The following is a 21,136-nucleotide window of genomic DNA, read 5'->3' on the forward strand; positions in this document are numbered from 1 at the left end:
TGTATAGTCTATGGACTGACTGTATATTCACATTATTCTATAAATATATATTAATTTAAACCCTTCCAGACATGTTTGTACATACATGTCATAAATAAAATTGTATATCAATTTTCTATCTTATTTCTTTCCTTTAGAAGTATATAGTGACTACTTCTGCTTGACATATTTTTATATAATTTTAACATTTTATATTGTGTGATATTCTATTATGTGGTTATAAATGGACTTATTTGACCATAATATTGTATACTTAGGCTCTTTCCAGTTTCCAGGTTTTGGTATTATGAATAATACTATAATAAATACCTATATATCTATTTTATTGCACATTTTCTCTGTTTTTAAGCCTGGTATTGCTTAGTCAGTAAGGATACATGTTAGGCCTCTGCTAAATATTTTCAAGTGCTATTCCAGTTTATACTTACAAGTAAATATCACTTCAGATTTGCCTTTAACACAGTTAACATCTCAAAATTAATTAAGTTTCTTTGCTGGCCTTAGTCAAAGAGAACAACATTTTTTTAAAAAAAAAATTGTTTTGCTTTTGTGTTGAAAAAAATGAAAATGCACATCTGGTCTGGTTTCCTTCTGTTTGTAATAAAGCTGAGTGAGTGTCAGTGAGGCTCCTCCCTCAGGAACCTCCTCCCTGTGTTGCCGTAGGTAGCCTGATTCTGAAAAACTGTCCTGAGATAGCTCCGTATGTTAGGTCTGGGTTTCCTGAGTCTCTATTGTTACAGCTTGGCTTGCATTAAAAATCAGTTTTATCCGTGAGTTGTAGTTTGTTTTTGCTAGAGATTGGAATTTTGCAAGCCTGATTTGACTTGAAGAAGTTTTAAAGCCTTCCTCTGGAGTTAGCAGTACAGGAGTAATGAGTATACCCGTTGTCTGAGTATTCAAAACAGTGAATTTTTAATAAACAAATGATTATTGGCTTATGGACCCACCTGGTCAGATCATATCATGAAATACCACTTCTGAACATAACTTCATCTTGTTGCTTAGCCTGGTGAAGTTCTAAGCATGTTTTATATTCACAACATACTGTTTTTATGGATTGTTCAGTCATGTAGTGGAGGGTATAGAGGCAGTAAGTGATCATTGTAATTAAAGCCTTCACTTCCCTACAGGCAGGGCATTGCCAGGTGTGGGTAACGAGAGCCCATGTAAGCTGTGTGGAGACTCTCATCACCCTTCAGTGTTTTGGTCTCTGAAACCTTAAGATCTTTAAAAATTCTTGACAAGCCTGAGAACTTGGTTTGGATATTACTGCTAGTGTTTGCCTTTTTAGAAGTTAAAACTAAGAGGCCTTAAATGTCTTTAACAATTTAAAACCATGCTGTTAACATAAATAACAGATTTTTATTAAAATACAATTATATCATTTCCACCCTTTCCATCCTCCAACCCCTCTCATGTCCCCTCATTTTCACTCCCCCTCAAATTCATGGTCTTCTGTTCTTTAATTGTTATTATTACAAGTATATTCATTGATATATAAATACAACCTGCTGAGTTGTTTGTATATAATTTCAGGGCTGACCACTTGTTACTGGTTAACCAGTTAGGGCTCACCTTAGGAAAGACTAACTCTTCTTTTCTTAGCATTCCTGAGTTGCCTATAATTTTTTGTCTAGAGGTACCACCACCCATGAGATTTCCTTCTTCCCCGTAGCATGTCTATTGGTGCTGTCATTGTTCAAATCCTGTTGAGGCATCATGGTTGACATTTCTCTATCATTTATAGGAGATACAGTGTCATTGCAGATTTTTTGATCCTCTAACTCTATCTTTTACAATGTTCCCTGAGCCTTATGTACAGGAGTTGTGTTGTAAAATGTCCACTGTGGCTGGGCACCCACAATCAGTTGTTCTCTGCGTTTGACCATTTGTGTAAACATATATATTGGTTTCTGTCTATTTGCAAAGAAAAGTTTTTTTGATGAGTGAGAGCTATACTTCTCTAAGGATATGTATATAGAATGCGGTTAGGAATCATTGTAGCTTAGTGAAGTGGTGAGGGTTCTCTTTAGGATCCATGACCTCATCATTGGTCAGGTTTCCAGTAGCAAGCATGATTTTTTTTCCTGTTGAGAAGACCTTAAGTCCTATTAGGCAGCTGTTGGTGACTGCCAAGATATGGGTGCCCTTGGGGATATTTTGCTATCCTGGCCATTGTTGTGTTCTAATTATAACTGCAAAACAGAAACTTTTCATGAAGAATGGCATTACGTTACACTTTTCAAATCTCTAAAGTCTAGCACATTAGGAGCAGGTAGATTCTCTTGTGTAATCCATAATGTTGTGATCTTTCACAACATGGACTCTCTGAAAAATATCAGCAGGTAAAGAAAGATATTTGCCACCAACCCTGACAACCTGAGTTTGGTCACTGAGACCCACATGGTAAGAGAGAACAAACAAGATGTCCTCTGGCCTCCTCATGCATGGGACAAGTAGTACACACTTGGTCACAGACACACAAATAAATAAATGTAATTTTTAGATGTCACTATCTACTCATGAAAGAATGAGAACAGCACATCAATGTCTTAGTGCTCATACAGATGGCTTTGATCTTGTAGACACAGGACTCCCGTACCACACTTGGAGGACTGCTGGACTCGGGCTCTCTGATTATGTGGTCATGTTGATTGCTGTTTATCAGAGGTTATGACTAAACGTGTTGGTCCTGGAAGTTTTGTTCCCTGGGTATCAGTTTGATTTCAAGTAGTTCCAACATGGTACTTTATGAATTAAATGTGTTGAATATTGGAAATACTGTGCAGTACTTAATATTTTTTTTTTTTTTTTTTGGTTTTTCGAGACAGGGTTTCTCTGTGTAGCCCTGGCTGTCCTAGAACTCACTCTGTAGACCAGGCTGGCCTCAAACTCAGAAATCCACCTGCCTCTGCCTCCCAAGTGCTGGGATTAAAGGCGTGTGCCACCACTGCCCAGTACAAATTATAATTTTTACTATTTTTCATATTACTTATTTGTGCCTAACCTCTCAAACCAACTGTCATGTTAGTCACATCTTATTGATAAGTGTTTCATAAGAGTTGTCTTATCTCTTTTAGCTCAGCAACTTTCTGGGATACATAAATAAGGCAAATTAAGTCAAACTGATCTTATATAGTATTTATTGAAATGTAATTTGTGATTTATCTGTGCCTGGCATATAGTAAGCTTTCAGATACTTTTCCAGACTTGATGCAGACCTTTCCTAAGGAAAGGAGTGTTTGAATCTATGCCACATTGTTCCCGCTGGACCTGGGGACCAAGGTACAGCAAGCACAACGTGTGTGCAAAACTGTATGAACTTTGTGGTACCTTTCAGCTATTTCCCTTGCTGTTTTGAAAGGGAGCGATCACCTTTAATATGTCTGTGCTTGCCTTCTGACTTTAGTGCATTTCTTTCATGTTGCTACTGGCTACTGAGATTTCAGAGTTCCCTATATGATCTAGATCAGATTTTCTATTTTTCTCTCATGCTTTTAATTTTCAATTTTTTTTACTTTTTCTTTATTTATTACATTCATGAATGTCTCACTGTTCATACAGTGTCTGACTTACACTTCTTTTTCTTCTATGGATTGTGCTTTGAGTAGTCATATTTAAGACCTCTTTCACAGAATTTTCTCCTAAGTTTTCATTAACTGTTTTACTCTTTTACAATTAGATCTGTTACTCATGTTTTGTAAGAGACTATGTGAGGTATGAGGTTCAGGCTAAGTTTTGTTTTCTTCTTTTGAGTGTTAGGATGTTCTGATATAATTGCTTCACAACCTAACTGTCTCTCCTGAGTGTGCTGGCCTGGCTGCTGTCATTGCTTGGTTCTCTGTGGTCTGCAGACTCTCCTGTTCTGTTGATTGGAGTGCTATGCCAATACGTCATTGGCTTACTAAGAGCAGCTTTTGAAACCAGTTAGTAACCAGCTAATAGGAGCTGCTTTGCCTATTCTAGTTGTTTTTCCTTTCCATGTAAATTTTAGAAACTGTTTCTCTTAAGTAAAAAATAAATAGGCTATGGTTTTATTTGAATTCCATTGCTTATTAATCAATCTTAGGAGAACTGGTACCCTTGGCACATTGACTTTCCAGTGTTGAATTTTAGACTTTAGGGTTTTCCCATGGGTCCCTAGGCTCAATTAAATTTGTTTTCACTTTTCTTCCAGCTCAGAGTGATGATGATCTATCTTCAGATTCACTGACCTTTTTCTCTATCGCAGACATCCAGATACTGGACCCATCCAATGGGTCTTCGGCTTTGAATTTTGTGTTTTTCAGTTATTCTTATATGTCTTTTCCTATTTTTCGGCATATTCCAAGAGTATTTAACCTTTCTTCCTGAAGTATTTTTTTCTTTAATCCTTGTCAAGTAATTCCAGTGTATAGCATTTCACTATTAGTGTCTGTTGACAGTGCTTTTCCATATAGTTGAGATTTCCTTCATTCCATACATGCTAAGTGATATGTGTTGTATCCTAAACATTTGAATATTTCCCTGTGTATTTTCTGCCAATATTATTCTGAAAGTCTACATAATCCCAAGATTAAATGAATATGCTTCTATACCTCACTGGTGTTTTGTACCATTATTTTATCTTTAACTTTAATCAGAAGCACACCTGGAACTGATTTGGTATAACGTTAGAACTTTTGTGTTCTAGATTGCATACTAGAAAGTGAGTAATCCTGTTTCTTCCACTGATGTTATCAAAGTAAGGTCTTGTGTGTATTTTTAAATTCATTTCATTATTTTACATTGATTTTTTTTGTCTGTTCTTCGGCCAGTGCCCCATTTGTAATGACTATTAGCTGCACATTGCTGGGTGGTGTGTGGGAGGCCAAGGTGGGCCTTTATTGTCTTACATTTATATTTTCACTCTCAGAGCTTGCATGGATAATATGCTACATTCTTATTTTCTGTTAGTTAACCACACCTGAAGGAAACTTAGACAATAGACCATGGAATCAATAAAATAAAATAAAAATTTAAAAAGCCCCATTATTTAACAGGTGGCCTCTACCTGAATTGCAGCCCTGGTGCCAGGAAGGAAATAATTAGTCTTTAGACAAACCCTTCAAAGACATGGAAAAGATCACATGTGGAAAATAACCAGCATTAGAATGAAAAAGAACAGAATATGGGGTTTTAATTGCTGTCCTTCTGGTCCAGGTCTATATGTGTTCTTAATGAGACATTCGGGCAGGTGTTTTTCCATCTCTCTATGGACCAGAAGCACAAGAAATTTTAACAAAGTCTCAGAGTAAACTGTCACAGCTTTACCTGCTGTGAATCTGTAGACTACCTTAAGGATGGCCATGTATAAATGTAAGCCACAAAACCCTCTCCTGGAGATACTTTGTCCTTCAACTACTTGACAGTTTGAATTAATAATAATCCCTTCCCTATTTGGTACTACTGTAGATAACCACCAAGTTAAATGTAGCAATAATGCTTTGTTCTTTGTTTAGGTGAATTATTTAAAATGATAAACAGCTGCGCTTGAGCAGCTGTGCTTTGAATTTTGGTGGGTGGGTGGGTGGGTGGGTGGGTGGTTGACTGGTTGGTTTTTGTTTTGTTTTGAGGTAAATACTCATGTAACTTAGGTTGGCCTCAAACTTGCTACGCAGCTGAGATATGCTTTGAATTCCTGATCGTCATGCCTCCAAGCGAAAAACTGAAATTGTGCCTGACATGCATGATGTATATCTGTAAAATTTCAGCACCTAAGAGAAGGCTGAGGCAAGAAGGTTGCCATGAGTTCAAGACTAGACTGAAACAAAAAGGGAAAAAAGCAGAACAGGGGATGGCACAGGCCTTTTATCCCAGCATTCAGGAGACAGAGGCAGGCAAGTCTGTGAATTTGAGGCCAGCCTGGTCTGTATATCAAGTTCTAGGGATACGGACTGAGACCCTATCTCAAAGGAAAAAAAAAAAGAAATTCTTTAATTCGGCTTGGTTGTACAAAGCCTGTAATTCTCAACATTTAGGAGAGCAAGAGTTTAAGGCTAGCCTTGGTTACATAGTTTGTAACCAACCTGTGCAACAATCAGACCTTGACCAGAAAAATTTAAAAAGTAGGCACTTATTTACACTGAGTATTCACATATCCCCAGTTCCATTTAACCCTACAAGCAAGACAGTGTTCGTATATTATATGGGAAGAACTTGAGGTGGCAAAAGATCAGTATGATTAAGATATTACAGCAAGCTACAAAAAGTAAGCATTACTCTGATGGTTGGGTGGTTTTTGTAAAAGGGTTTCATGTAGCAAGGCTGGTCTCAGACTCTCTAAGTATTCAAGAATGACTTTGAACTTTGACCTCCTCCAGGTGCTGGGATTGTAGGTATAGTCCATCATGCCCAGTTTTATACAGTGCTGGGGACCAAACCCAGAACCTCCTGTCTGTAGCCAAGCATTCTTCCTAATCAGCCACGTTCCCAGCCCTTAGATAATGAACCTTAATGCATCAGTGTTTTGTGGCATTCTGTTTCAAATGTCATTTGAGGTTTTTCCACCCAAGCAACATTTTTCTGAATTAGCCTGCATATTTTTCATATTTTCTAATATAGTAGTGTTGTTGTATTCGACTGTACCAGTAAGCCCCCAAAAGTAGTTCTTGAAATAAAAAATTGTCCAGACTCTTTTAAATCTTGGAAGATGTTAAATTTAACATCTTGAGTATTATTTGTATTGTTTGAAGAATTAAACTTCAGAGAGAGATTTAAAAGCTTGTTTAGCTTAATTTAGAACTTCCTGTGTGGTTATCTATAATTTCCATAGAGATATAAACAGTAGAGAAGTTATGAGCATGGAAGTTTAAGTTAGACCTAATCTTGAATCCTAGCTTAGAAATTTCCTAGCTCTGTGTTCTTAGAGAAATTACATAATCTTTCTATTGGTATTTTTCAAAGTATAAATTAAGTAATTAAGGGTAGTACTGGCACTTTGGGAGGCAGGTCAGTTTGTGAATCAGGTCAGCTTCTATTTAGAAACAGGCATTGGCACGGAGTTGAGAGCAGTCAGTGTTCAGTCAGTGTCTCTGTTGTCTTTGATGTTGGTCATTGTTTTTAAGAATGGTGTCAGTAGATCTCTTGGGACCATGATTAGAACTTGTACCATTTCTGTTCCAGTTGATGACTTCTAGAACTTCTGTTGACCTATAACTGGTGGCTAGCTTAAGCATAGTTCCTATCATAGTTTCTTCCTTTCTTTTTTTTTAAGATTTTATTTTTTTATATGAGTATACTGTAGCCATCTTCAGACACATCAGAAGAGGGCATTGGATCCCATTACAGATGGTTGTGAACTACCCACCATGTGGTTGCTGGGAATTGCACTCAGGACCTCTGGGAGAACAGTCAGTGCTGTTAACTGCTGAGCTGTCTCTCCAGCCCCTCTATTATAGTTCTTAGTAGTCTGATTTACATTTGAGGTTTGTATTTGTGTGTGTGTGTGTGTGTGTGTGTTTTATTTATGAATATTAATGCCTCACTAGTGAAATAGTGTCTCTCTCCATGAGGCTGCACTTAAGTGCAAACAAGAGGAAGCACTCATGGCAAAATGTACATTGTCCGCCCAGTTTGAAGCCGTAGCCGAAGTAGCTTGGCTTTGGACAGCATAGAATTGTGAGCTCAGTGTGACACAAATGTATTCCATCGCTCTCCCAGCCAGGTTCTAAGGTGGTGATCCAAGGAAGCAAGAGGAATATGATTATAGACCAGGGTCCCTGGTTAGTGTTCATCTTCTACAGAACTATAAATAATATTGCAAAAGGTCAGTGTGGTTCGTTATAAATAGGCCCTCGTCAGAGTTGCTGATCCTGGGATGGTGATTATTTTAATTCTAAGCTCTCTCGCCAGCCCCTGAAGTCACCTCTGCTGCTTTTTTCCTTTTGAGTAAAGAACGCTCTTCAGCATTAACTCTATTCTTGCATACAGTCTGTCTTGAAGGACATTTCTCTCACAAGGGAAGCTGTGGTCACAGGTATGATTTGAATGAGAAGAGCAGCCAGCCATGTGCCCTAGTGCTTAGCAGACCTAGTTGGGAGCTATGTCTTCCCTCTCTGGGGCTGTTAGTCTGCTAGCTACAAAGTTTGTGTACCTGGCTAAACTGTGGATTGAAGCTCCCAGCAGGTGTAAGGACACACACTACAGATTCTGGAAAGCTTCTTAAATTTTTCCACTTTGTCTTACTCAGCGTTAAGCTGTTAGGTAGGCCAGAAAGCTGAGGAAGTGCCTTCTGCTGATATTTGGAAAATTATATCTTCCACATTTAGTCTAGCACTACCCAATATTTACTAATATTTTTTAACTAAGGAAAATGAAGGACATTATTTAAAGTTGACTTTTTTTAACTTGGCTTTTCAAAACCCCAGAAGGGCAGTGTTCCTTTAAAACTCAGAACAAAGGCGAATTTTCCATGTTAGTGGTGAACAGCGACAGTACATTGATTTCTATCTGTGTTTTCTTTTTCCACTAGTCTGTGCCTAGTTTCCACCTTGCCTGGTTTCCCAAAATCTCCACTTTTCCTCCACTTATTTCTGTTAGCTCAAGGGTTTTGACTTTCTGTTCCTACTTTTCCCCTGTTGTCAGTTTTAAATGTGTTTTGTTTCTGTTTTCCTTTCTATGTGTATTCCTTTGCATCACTGTTCTGTTGCCCATTTAAGCTTTCCTCCTTTGTGATTCTCCTTAATGATAGCACTGCCCCTTTCTGGGGCATCTGTGCCCTGTGACGCCTGTTCTGCTCCACACAAGCAGCACTCCTGCCCCACTCGCTGGGGCTTGTTGTTAGACTGCTCTCCTCTCAGGACTCATTGAGTTTCTCTGCCCTGCCTTCCTTGTCTCACTCATGATCCTAGCTGCCTACTTCATTTTGGAAAAAGATTTGCACATTTTGTTTTGGATTTTTTTCTATACATGCTGGTACTTAAACCCTAACCTCTTAATTCCTCAATAAGTTGCTTGTAATCAGTAATGAAGAAAAGTTTAAAATTAAAGGCTCTACGTTTATGACCTAAAAATAACATTCTGATAGTTTAAAACAGAAATAAAAGACCAAGTGGTGTTTCGAATCTGTTTAAACATATACCTAAGAGGTATAAGATGTCAAATTTTCAATCAAACAGCCAGTTATACTTTAAACAGCAGCTAAAGTACATGTGTCTTAGGATTGCTGTTGCTATAAAGAACATCATGACCATGACAACCCATTAGGGCTGGTTTGCAGTTCAGAGGTTTAACCCATTATTGTCATAGAGATAAGCATGGCATTGTGCAGGCAGACATTTTGCTGAAGAAGGAGCTGAGAGTTCTACATTTAGATCTGCAGAAAGAAGGAAGGAACTGTGTGTCACTTCCCTGGTTTGAGTTTCTCAAAGCTCACTCCCTAGTGAAGTACTCCCCCTGGAAATGCCAGATCTATTCCAACAAGGCCTTAGCTCCTAATACCCCCACTCCCTCTAAGGGCCATTTTCATGCTAAGTTCCACACAGCATGTGACTTTTTGTACTGTGCTGTCTTAACAAAGGTTGGTGAATCAAATCTCCAGAAACTATTTGCTCTTTGTTTTTCATTGGCAGAAAAGTTTCTCCAACAGCACTAGGCTTCCAGTTTTTCAGAATTATGATCTGGGAACTGGACTCTTGAATAGGGACTTACTTTAGTTATACCCTTCCAATAGCTTCTGCCTCATTATTTATTTGTAAGGTAGAATAGAGAATCCAGCTTACCTTCACATCTCAAATGTCCAGGACTCCACTTGGAGTTCTTATTATGCCTTCAGTATTGTGAGACACAGCACTGGTACATGAAAGTCAGTAGAGACTGACAAATCTCCGTGTGTCTACATGCTCACATGACCTAACTCTGCAAACTATTAGATAGGTAAATGCCATTTCTGGATAAGAAAGCAAATTATTTCAGGATTATCCTATAAACTTAATATGTTCCAATAAAAATACCAGTAGAAAGAGGGAAGGAAACATGTAAACAAAACTTGCCAGCATGGTTCCTGATAAAAGGAGAAATGGGGTGCTGGGAGGTGTGGTGGTAGAAGAGTGCCAAGCTGTATGCTGAACCGTGGTCTATCCTCAGCAGGTCACAGAGCGGGAAAGAACATAAGAGAACAGAACTCCACACATGGGATGTGAGACCAGAACTCCACACCTGAGGTGCAGCTTCTCCATAGTGATAGGGAAAGCAGGAAACCTGGCAGGCTGGGGGAATAGTAACTATACATAGGAGAACCTCAAAAGTTCAACCTCAATATGATGGTCACAGGTAACGTTAGCAGTCATTGATCTATGTTCGTATGTAGCTGCATGTGATGACAATCCTTCAGAAACTTTAAGCCACATCTTACTGTGAGAAAAACATCATATTGTAATGGCATGACACACAGCAAAGACCTGACTGACACTCCTCAAAATTCACAGGGGGATCAAAATAAGGACATTTCGACATCCTGACCTGAAGCGACAGCTCAGTGGGTAAATCACTTGCTACATGAGAGTGAGGACCTGAGTTCAAATCACCAGAAACCACAAGGAAAAAAAAAAAAGCTAGACATGGACCTCAAGCATACCGGTATCCCCAGTACTGGGGCTGGGCAGGGCAGACAGGAGGGTCACTGCAACTTGCTGACCACTAGTCTAGCTCCAGATTCAGTGAGAGGCCCTACCTCAGAGGAATAAGACTCAGCGTGATAGAAGACACCAAGTGTCTGATGGCCTTTGCATACACGCCCACATTCATATGCACTCAGACAGCATATTCACCATACAAACAGATACCCACAAAGTTTTAAAGGTAATTCAGTATTGTCTTCTGGTCTCTGCACACAGACATGACACATACACACAGCCAATTGCCACTGCCAAGATATGGCATAAGGAACCAGGACTGTAAAGTGTAATGAGATGTTCCAATTGAACTCCTCAAAAAGAAAACGACATCAGATGAACGGAGGCTGTGTTCCTGTAGTCAGTCTGCCATACAACATTGGCTGGGTAACTTTGACAAGCATTTATTTTCCCATAGTTTGGGGCACTAGAAGCTGGATTAGATGCTGGTAAGGCTGATAGAAGTAAACCATCTACTTCAGGCTGTGGCTAACCAGTACTCCGCCCAGTGGCCTGCCTCCTTGGGCACATACTTCTCCTGCATCTTCTTAGATGTTCTTGGAACCTACTAGCATATCTTTCTTTTTGCCTCTCAGAATTGGTCTGCTTTACTTCTTTCTATAAATAATGTCCTTGACTAGTTGACAATCCATATAAGGAGACACGTACATTTAGAAATATACATGTTAGTGTCCAGTGCTGATTGAGCCCAATTATGTTATATTAAATGATTATACACATAAAAATAAGGAATATCAGTATTATAAAATGCCTAATTACAAAAATGATAAATTTTTGTATAAACATAGTTTGTAGGTAATACAATTGATCACACACACATACATTTGTATGGTAAAGCTCTAATATGGTAGTGTTTGGAGGTAATCCATTTGGGGAGAAATTAGGTATCAATGAGATCATAAGGGTGGGACCCCCATGAAGAGATTAGTGTTCCTATAAGAAGGAAAACAGACTGGTGTTCCCTCTCCATTCACCCACACTGTGTGAGGACACAGTGAGAGGGAGCCATCTTATAGCCCAAGGAGAGAGCCCCAGTCAAGTGAGTGTTGACTTCAAAGTGTGGGAAAATCAATTTCTGTTTGTATGCCACCATATTCGTGGCATTGAGATATAGGCTAACCTGAGAAAGGCACGCAGGAATCACATGGGTTAAAGTGATGTCCAGACCCCTTTGCCATTTGCAGAGGCTTTCAGGCGGCATGGTGTGCAAGCCTCACTTGTGAGCACTGTGTGAAGTGGCTAGCCTGGGCCTTACCATTGTCACAGGTAAGAAAGCAGGCAGAAGCAGGGTGACTTCCCCACAGCCTCAGTGAGTGAGCCAAACTTAGGCCTGACTTCATTCACAAAGGTTTCCCTAAGAAGTGTTGAAGAAATTCCAACATCAGAGCAGGTTCTTAGGGCCAAGGCACTGGGAAAAGATCTTAGGAAAAAATGGGAATTAGAGTGGACTTTAATAGAACCAGGAAAGAGGGCAGAACCTTACAGAAAAGTAAGGTGGACAGAAGTGAGGTTCAGCCTGTTTGTAACACAGGACAGTGTGCTCCTTCAAAGACTCAGATGGAAGCAATAGTTGGAAACTGTTTTGTGCTGAAATTTGTATTTACAAACAAAGGCTGTTTCTGCCTTTCAAATCATTCCCCAAATCTTTTAGGTTTGTGTTCTGTAATCCAAAGAATGACAAACTTAAATAATAACCAGGAGCTATTTAGTTGTGTTTCCTAAGAATTCTAATAGGGAAATGCAAAGTCCTCACAACATGCAAACAAGTTATGTTGTAACAAATTATGTGTATGTTCTCAAAGAGTAACAAGGTCATTCAAACAAGGAAGGAGAAGGCTTTCTGAGGACACTACATGCATTTTCCCACACTTCAGAACTAAGCAAACAGGAGCAGATGTTAATCTTTAAGCAGTTTAACTGGCCCATTTGAGACAGGTCAGCACTGGGTTATTATAGCACAACATACTATCTGTAAAAATAGCTTGCCTCACCTTTTTAGTACTAACTAGCCCTTTTCTTTGTTAGGAAGTTTAAAAGGTGACTTGCTTGCCTGAAAACAAAGGAGTTTATACAGTGTGTAATTGCTAAATAATTTGAATTGTATATTAAAACTATCAAGAAGAAAAGTAAAGACAATCAATATCCTAGCCAAAGTTTTTTTAGAGGTGATGGGAATCCCAGAAAATTGGACTTATTTGCAAGCACTTATCACCAGCGTTCTTATGGCCAAACATTGCTGCATGATGAGGTAGAGAGGCCAGTGAAACAGAGCCTCTGTTCTTCAGAGCACTGTGACCCAGAGAGGCAGGCCTTGCACCACCCTGAAGAAGGCTAGAGCTATGGACAAGACTGTCAGGGGGTCCAGGAGAGGATCTCCTCACTGCTGGAGAAAGCAGGCCAGGCCCAGCAGGAGCCAGGGTAGTGGCACCGCTAATGGGAGGCAGAGAGCGAAGTCTTAGAAATACAGAAGACAGCAAGGAGGTTGCAGGGAGTGGGGATTCTCCAGGAAACTACAAAGAGTCTGGCATATCTAAGATGAAAGATGGGGATCTCGTAGAGCATGGTTAGGCATACAAGAGCCAGACTAAAGACGGGACATGAGAAATGCAGGGTCCTTCTGTACACAGTGGACCAAGGGGTTTAAACTAGAAGTGCTTTCACAGCAAGACTGGCTGTGTTTTCAGGGAGTGGGAGAATAAATATACATATGGAGAGAGGAATGAAGGGAGACAGAGAGATAGGAAAGAAAGCAGGAGGGACAGAGAGAGACCTAGAGATTGCTATGGACCACATGCAAACCTAAGTAATTTGATACACTTGACATCATCAGACACCCATGCTCATAGGGGTGGTCCTAGGCCCTGCTTCTGCCCCTCAGGTACCTTCAGCTGAATGGGGTCACAGCTGGGATCTTCATTTAAGTAGAACAAATAGAACCTGGGACAGGGATTCCAGAAAATAGGGATTTAAGACAGTAACAGGATTCATGGTGGAAGTTGGTGCTGTTCTTAAGCACTTTTCCCTAAAGATGTATCTATGTTGTGTGTTGAAAGTACCTTAGAACCAGTCTGGGTTCCCACGTGACCCTCCCTTTATAGCTGCACTTTGATTCCTTGCACTCCAGACAGGCATTGTGATTTCTTATTAGACCTAGCACAGAAGTCACTTCTGACTGACTCCTGAGGTTAAAAATCCATCTTTGCAGATAAAAGCCTGTTACCTCTACCACCTGGCCAACAGCTTACAGCACCCTCTACCCTCTCAGAAGTTGCCTGTGTGAGGGGACTCCTGCTGCGGGGTACCTCAGTGGTAGAGTGCTCACCCAGCATGCCAGAGGCCTGGGTTCAGTCTCTGAGCAAGGAAGAGGGAGTGTGATCATCTCTTTCCTGCCTATCCATATGGCAGATACCACTAGGCAGCACGGGAAGCCTCTCTGAGAGCACGATCAGTGGACACTCTCATTATTGTCTCACATTGTGTTAACATTCCAAAGCTCATGTGGCTTGTTGTGTCTGTGTGTTCTCCCAAATAATCAGTTTGCTTCAGGAGAGCAGAGGCTGGGTTATGCTTGACCTTTTGTCATTGGTAACTAGTGTTAGCCTCTCCCATAAAAAGCCCTCAAATGTCTATTGAGTAAATAATTGAGTTTACCTTATTACCTTGTTTTCAAACTATATATAAGGACTGGACTGTGTCCTTGGAATTGCTCAATCTGAAGAGCAGAGGAGGGGCCAACTAAGCCTCGTCCAGTGTGTGAGTAGCTTGTCACATGAATCCAGTCTTGGGATTGGAGAGATGGCTCAGCAGTTAAGAACACTTGTTGCTCTTGCAGAGGACCTGGGTTGGGTTCCCAGCACCCACATAATGATTCACAACTAACCATAACACCAGTTACCAGAGATTGAACACCCTCTTCTGACCTCCATGGGCACCAGACATCTAATGAGATGATCATGTGAATTTTTTTTCTTTCAGTTTGTTTATATGGTGGATTATATTGACAGATTTTTATATATTGAACCAACCATAACTCCAGTTCTATTAGATTTGACACTCTCTTCTGACCTCCATGGGCACCAGTCACACACATGATACACAGATGTACATGCAAGCAAAACATTTGTACACACATACAAAATAATAATAATACTTTTATTATTTATCATTATCAAATAATCTTTTAATTATTATTTTATTATCTAAAGTTTTTTTTTTTTTTTTAGGAACCCACTGTACTCTGTCTCCGAAGGGACAAAGCAAATGTAAATGGAGCCTTTTACATTTGTGTAAGAGTAAAAGTATAAAGTTTCTTAATTTGGCTCTGTGTTCTTTACATTTGAAAGTAACCAGTGAGAAGTTTTTAATAACTGGTTCTGGGACCCCCTTCCATCCGAGTATAATTAAATTAGTGTCTTTGAAGATGACACCTGGTAGGAATTTTTTTTTTTAAATAGCCAGTTGATTTTTACGTTCAGCCTGCATCTGATGTAAGAGTTCTAAAACTATTTAGGAAATGTTGCTTTAAAAAAAAAACTCAGAAATTCTCTCCCCTGAGCTCTACATTAAGAGCTGTGGGAGATGAGGAGTGGGAGGCCTCTCCCACTGAAGTCTGTCAGGGAGTAAAACCTTGCAGTACCTGACAGAATGCAACCATTAGTGTGTGTGCTGAGTTGTGAAAGGTCATGGAAAGTAGACTTGAGACTCTGCAGCCTGGCAGGGGTTTCAGGGAGCTTATCATTAAAATAAAAGACAGCCCCTGCCCACAAAGGGTCAAATGGTTGCATAGCAACCCTCGAGTACCAGGCTTGGCCAGTTCCAAAGGTCTGAAGGTTTCCTTCTCATTAAAAAATCGCCATGCTCAGCACCGGCCATATAGCTGTGAACCAGGTACACTGATGATTCCGAGTCTCCTCACAGTGCAGTAGACAGACATTACAAGATAGTGAGAGCTGACGAGAGCAGCTAAGTACAGCCTCTGTGATAGGAAAGCAACATGTTGGAGCATCACGTGCCTCTGCCTGAACTATTTTAGCCTAGTCCCACAGTAAGTCATTCCAGAGTGGAAGTGTGTGATAAGAGAAGTAAATAAGAAAGACTGTTTCAGAGTCTAGAGGGACTTGAAGAGGAAGAATAGTTACAATCTTAAAACAGTAAGTTGAACAGCAGAATGATTAAGTATGTCAGAGTGGGGCATAGTGACACATACATACCTGTAATCTGACATCAGAAAGGTACCAGGACAGCCATCTCAGAAAACAAACAAACAAAAAACCCCACCATGTTTATTTCAAGGAGAAATGTTCTTAAATTGAGGTGACTTGGAAATGAGAAGGAATAGTTCTGAAATCATTTAACAAGAGAGCTGTTTACTCTCTCTCAGGATAAATCATTTCAGAGCATTTTCATCAGAAATGAATTGCTAATGTTGGGATGGTGTCTTGAGCTAAGAATTGGATCTTCTGGCTTCTGCACAGATATCACTGCCATGCCATAATCTGTCTTCCCAGTTATGTGAGAACTTTAATACTGACTGTTAGCAAAATCAGTGAAGAACCACTTGTTTACTTTTGTTTATGCTTTGGCACAATCCCACATCAAAGTAAAATTCCTTGTTTAACACCACTCGAGATAGAAAACCTCCATCTTCCAGTGTAACTACCACCAATGCTTTTGTATGAGAATCTGAGCCTATGCTGACAATTGTGTTAATCAGAACTAAGTTCCTGTCTTTTCCTTCAACTAACCAAGTTCTGAAATTCTCACATGTAAGTGATTAGTGTGTAATTAATTCCACAAGAATTCATTGCTCTGATTGGTTTAGTTTTATAACAGTCACCGAGTGGACAGGGCTGAGTTATTGGGATGTACAAAGCTAAGCTATAAGTTCTTAGTCTGCATGTGTGCCCTCACAGGAGACTGAAGTGTGGGCATGCTTTCAATTCATACAGCACATGATTTATGGAGGCACAGAGGTCAGGAGTTTATTATACCCCAAATCATAATAACTATTCTGTTTTCCTTTAAAAATGAAGTGACCAAAGCATGTTGAAAGATAAATGGGTGAACCGTTTTTTGCTGTTAAAGATTCAGTATTATTGTGGAGTAGCCAGCCATCCTAAGTGTTAGGGTATTAAATCTAAAGTAGTCTGTAAGCTGAGAGCCCCTTCTTTCCTCTGGGTTTAAGATTGTTATTAATCAAAATGTTGGACTGTGTAGTGCGGTGCATATGAAACAAACAGTTGAAGCAGACAGCTCCTTTAGTTTATGGCTTTCTGTGTTTTCAGATTTGTGAGAGAAGGTTTCCTCCTGTGGACTTGGTTCTGTGGTTTACATGCCTAGATTTCAGTTCTTATACCAGAGCCGACCAAGTCCAGTAGCTGCAAGATTACCTTGTGGCATTGAAAGGAGGAAGATACATGCTTATGTTTTTAATTGACAATGTCTGGAAAAGTCATTTTGAAACTTGGATAGTTCCTGCTGGAAATAGGTGTTATTAAAAAATCCATATTAGGGGAGAATATGGGATCACTTTTTAAACAGAACAATGAATTTGTGTAAAGACTAATAATCTAACTAGGTAGCGGGGTAAGTGAAGCATCAACCTAGAAATACTAAATGAAAGGGTTTTGAGGGGCATGTGATTCCAGTGGAGGTGGAAGCTTTCAACTGTGCTGTGCTGTTAAGGGCTCCCAATACTGAGCTCCCTCCTGTGGACAGGGCCTTCAGCAGGACAGCCTTGCTGATAGCGCCAGTGCATTTGCTCCGCTTCTCCTCCAGTGACTCAGAACTCTTGGAGTTCTTGGAGTGCACTTGGAGAGACTGCAGGAGTGTGGCAGAGGAGGCCTCCCTTCACACAGTGCATTACTGAAGTGAGAAATAGCTGTCTGTATTCACTGTCTCCGAGGGTCTTAGTTAGAGTTTCTATTGCTGTGACAAAACACCATGACCAAAAAGCAAGTTGAGGAAGAAAGGGTTTATTACTTGGCTTACGCTTCCGCATCACTGTTCATCATCAAAGGAAATAGAAGAGGAACTCAGGAGCTGATGCAGAGGCCATGAGGTTGCTGTTTACAGACTTCACGACTTGTTAAGTGTACTTTCTCATAAAACTCAGGACCACCAGCCTAGGGATGCACAATGGGCGGTTCCTCTCCTCCCCCAACAGCCAAGAAAATGCCAACAGCCTGATCTTATGGAGGCATTTTCTCAGTTGAGGCTCCCTCCTTTCCTATAATTCTCGCCTGTGTCAAGTGTAAATAAGACTGTCCAGCAATACCATGTGAGGCAAGTCGCAGACATGTTGAATCTGGGAGGAGAAGAATTGCTTGGGGGTTAGCATCACCTTCGGAAGTAGAGGCTGTTGCTGTTCACTGGCTTTCAAAAGCATGAGGTTACTGCTAGTTGGCTTTCTCAGTGACATGAACTCTCACTAATCCAGTAGACTTAGGTAAGTCATCATTAATTGGTTAAATCCAGTTTGTGTTTCCAGCTGGTTCTACTGGTTCCTTGTTTCCATGGCTATGGAAAAATCAACCCTTTTCAATGAATTGGGCATTCTCAGAAGCTCGTGCCTAAAGGACCACCATAGAAAATTTAAAGCCCAAAAAGAATCAGACTCTGGGAGAAGCCACATATAAATCCAAAGGTTGTAGGCTGCATTTTCTAATGGACAGTGCTTCATGAAGCAATGGGACTGTTAGAAGGCAGCGTTCTACACTATATAGCATAACCCTATGTTGCTATCAGTTATTAAAGTCAGAACAAGCAATGTGTTATTAATAATACCAATGTGAATGTAGTTATCTCATTTAAATATGATGTATGTAGGTCATCTGTGTGTCATTGACACTCACAGCATCGACACGATCTTCCAAAATAGAAGAGAAGGTGACCATGGCCATGTGCTACTGAGTCTCCAAAATCACAATGTCTGTAATATTTTCTTTTCCTTCAAAATCCCTTCAAGAATCTTCAAAATCTGAACATGGACTTTTCCATACAAATAAACGTCACTCTTCATCTAGCAGCTGCAAGGAAAAGAGCGAAGGCTCCTCACAGTGCTAACTGCCCAAATCTCTGCTGATACAAATCAAAGAAAACTGGTATCATATGTGAGCTGAGGCAAGGAGCTTTGCTCAGTGTCAGAGTGCTGGCCTAGCAAGGGGTATATGCAGGATTATATTCCTGTCTGCTGTCGTGAAGGAAATGCATATTTAAGATGGACTAATATACCGATTGGATTTTTTTATTAAATGGCTAGAAGAAAATTCATATCACTTGTTTATTTATATAAAAACTGAATCTTTCTCTTTCCTAACTCACCAAGTTAGGAAAGGCACTCATCAGGGCACTGATGCCTAGTCTTTTGGCCATTCCTACCCCACCCCCCATTTACCTCAGATACCTCACAGTGAGGGCACAGCTAATCGCTGGCATAGTTCCCTCCTGCTAAGGATAGCTAGCTTATGTCCACTTAGGAATCAAGCACATGCTGATACTTTAAGACCAGTAAGTGTTTGTTAAAGTAGAAAGGCAGAGTTGTGAGATTTGCTGTAGTCAACAGTTAGAGGAGAAAGTTAGTTCATGGAGTTATGCCAGAAATTTCATTCCTTTCTGCATAGAAAAACTCAGCCCCTCCTAGAAGACAGCCACAACCTCACATGAACATGACTTTCGTTACTTTTTAAACTTCTGTTTGTGGGTACATAGTTTTGTTCTGTTTTCCACTACTTATTTGGTTTTCATTAATTTGCTAATGGTGTTCGAAATTGAACCCAGGGCCTTATGTCTACAAGGCAAATGCTCTCCCTTGAGGCAAAGGAGCTACACACCAGCCCTAACTTTTAAAGGTTGGGTTTTTGTTGTTTTTTTTTTTTTGCTGCTGCTGCTGCTGCTATTTCACTTTGTTTCGTTTTGTTTTGTTTTTAATGTAACCCTTGCTTTTGACCCTTTGAACTACTCAAAACACAAACATCAAATAGGTCTGGTTATTGGCTGGCAACTTGCTCCACAGCTGGCTTCCTGTGGTTGAGTGTACTCTTCAAAGAAAGAGGACCAAGTTCCAAATAATGGGTTTCAGAGACTCCAGGGTAGAGATCATAGCCTCCCACCAGGGGAGTGACTCAAAGTGAGCATGGGAGCAGACTCCTAGAAAGGCAAAGGAGTGGAGCAGACAGACGCCAGGCATGCTTTCCAGAGTTTTGCTGCTTTTCTGTTATGCAGTTCTGGGGACCCAAGCCCAAGGCTTTGCACGTGCTAGGCCAGCACTCTGCCACCAAGCAAAGCTCCTCACCTCAGCTTTGTTTTCTGTGGAACTGCTTTCCAGGTGAGACAAGCACTGCCTGGCTCCCTGTGCCAGAAAGAGTTGGGTACAAAGTTTCTATGTTGGGTCCCAGCCTGAATTCACTGGGCCATCTCTTCTCCTCTTTAGGATGTCACACGTGCTCCAGTTTGAAGACAAAACCAGAAAAGTGAAAGATGCAAGCATGCAAGACTCAGATACGTTTGAAATCTATGATCCTCGGAATCCAGTGAACAAAAGAAGACGGGAGGAGAGCAAAAAGCTACTGAGAGAGAAAAAAGAAAGGCGGTGAGGGGAGCGGTGATGCCGGAAGTGGTGGTGCCTCAGGGAGTGTCCTGTCACAGACACGATGTGGGAAGTGTGTCAGAGCCTAGGTTCTGATGTTCAGAACACAGGTATCTCCTTTTGTAAATTTGGAATGATGTAAGCAAATGCTTTTGGTTACTGATACATTTTTTCCCTAATTGACCTTTTATATTACTAAATCTGAAATAAAATCAGTTTCTTTCCTGTTTAAATGTTAACCATTTGCAGATTGCATAAGCTTATCTGTGCCCCTTTACCTTGAAATGTGTGAGGGAGTCTTGTTAAGATTTTTTGTAAGTCCTCACAGAAAGAATAAGGGAAACTTCCCTGATACTTTAATATAAAATCAAGATTATAAAATAAAAACACTAATATTGATGATTTTTTGCATACAAACATATAAAAATAGCCAGACTACTAGGACTCCTGCTTTAGTCCACGGGGAGCCCTTGGACAAGTTACCATTCACTCTATCCAGCCCACTGCCTGGATGCTATAAATGTTTCAGGATAGTAGCACTCTGATGCCATGCTCACCAGACACCATAGCCTGATGCTGGACCACCTGCCACTGTCTGCCCTCGCCTTCATGGCAACATCAGGAGCAAGTGCACAGGACCCGCACCACCAGTAGAATTCATCAAGAGTCTAGCCTTTGACACTCATTCACACAGGGTATTTCTGTTACCTATATTTAAACTCTGCGTGCTGAAATTGTACAGCAGACAGACTAACGTCAGTCACCTAATAAAACCTCAGCAGCCACATCTTTTCAGAAGAAGTAATGAAATCGGTTTCCTCTTCCTACGGCACTGGTTCTACAGTGGGATCCCAGGTGCAGCACTGGCAGCAGACAGCATGGAGACATGCTAGCCCCT

At 40.4% G+C, this 21,136-nt stretch overlaps 1 protein-coding gene across 1 annotated transcript in view; it reads left to right on the plus strand.

The window, feature by feature from the left end:
* Positions 1 to 20,477, plus strand: part of Cwc27 (CWC27 spliceosome associated cyclophilin) — a 179,098-nt gene extending 158,621 nt beyond the window's left edge. Inside the window, exon 14 of the mRNA XM_028783918.1 lies at positions 20,083 to 20,477. Within this exon, the coding sequence (XP_028639751.1) occupies positions 20,083 to 20,245 (163 nt within the window). The 3' untranslated portion in view covers positions 20,246 to 20,477. The remainder of the gene's footprint in view (positions 1 to 20,082) is intronic.
* Positions 20,478 to 21,136: the final 659 nt, after the last annotated feature.

This window comes from Grammomys surdaster, unplaced genomic scaffold (assembly GCF_004785775.1).
Source record: "Grammomys surdaster isolate TR1022 unplaced genomic scaffold, NIH_TR_1.0 99, whole genome shotgun sequence".
NCBI classification, from domain to species: Eukaryota; Metazoa; Chordata; class Mammalia; order Rodentia; family Muridae; genus Grammomys; species Grammomys surdaster.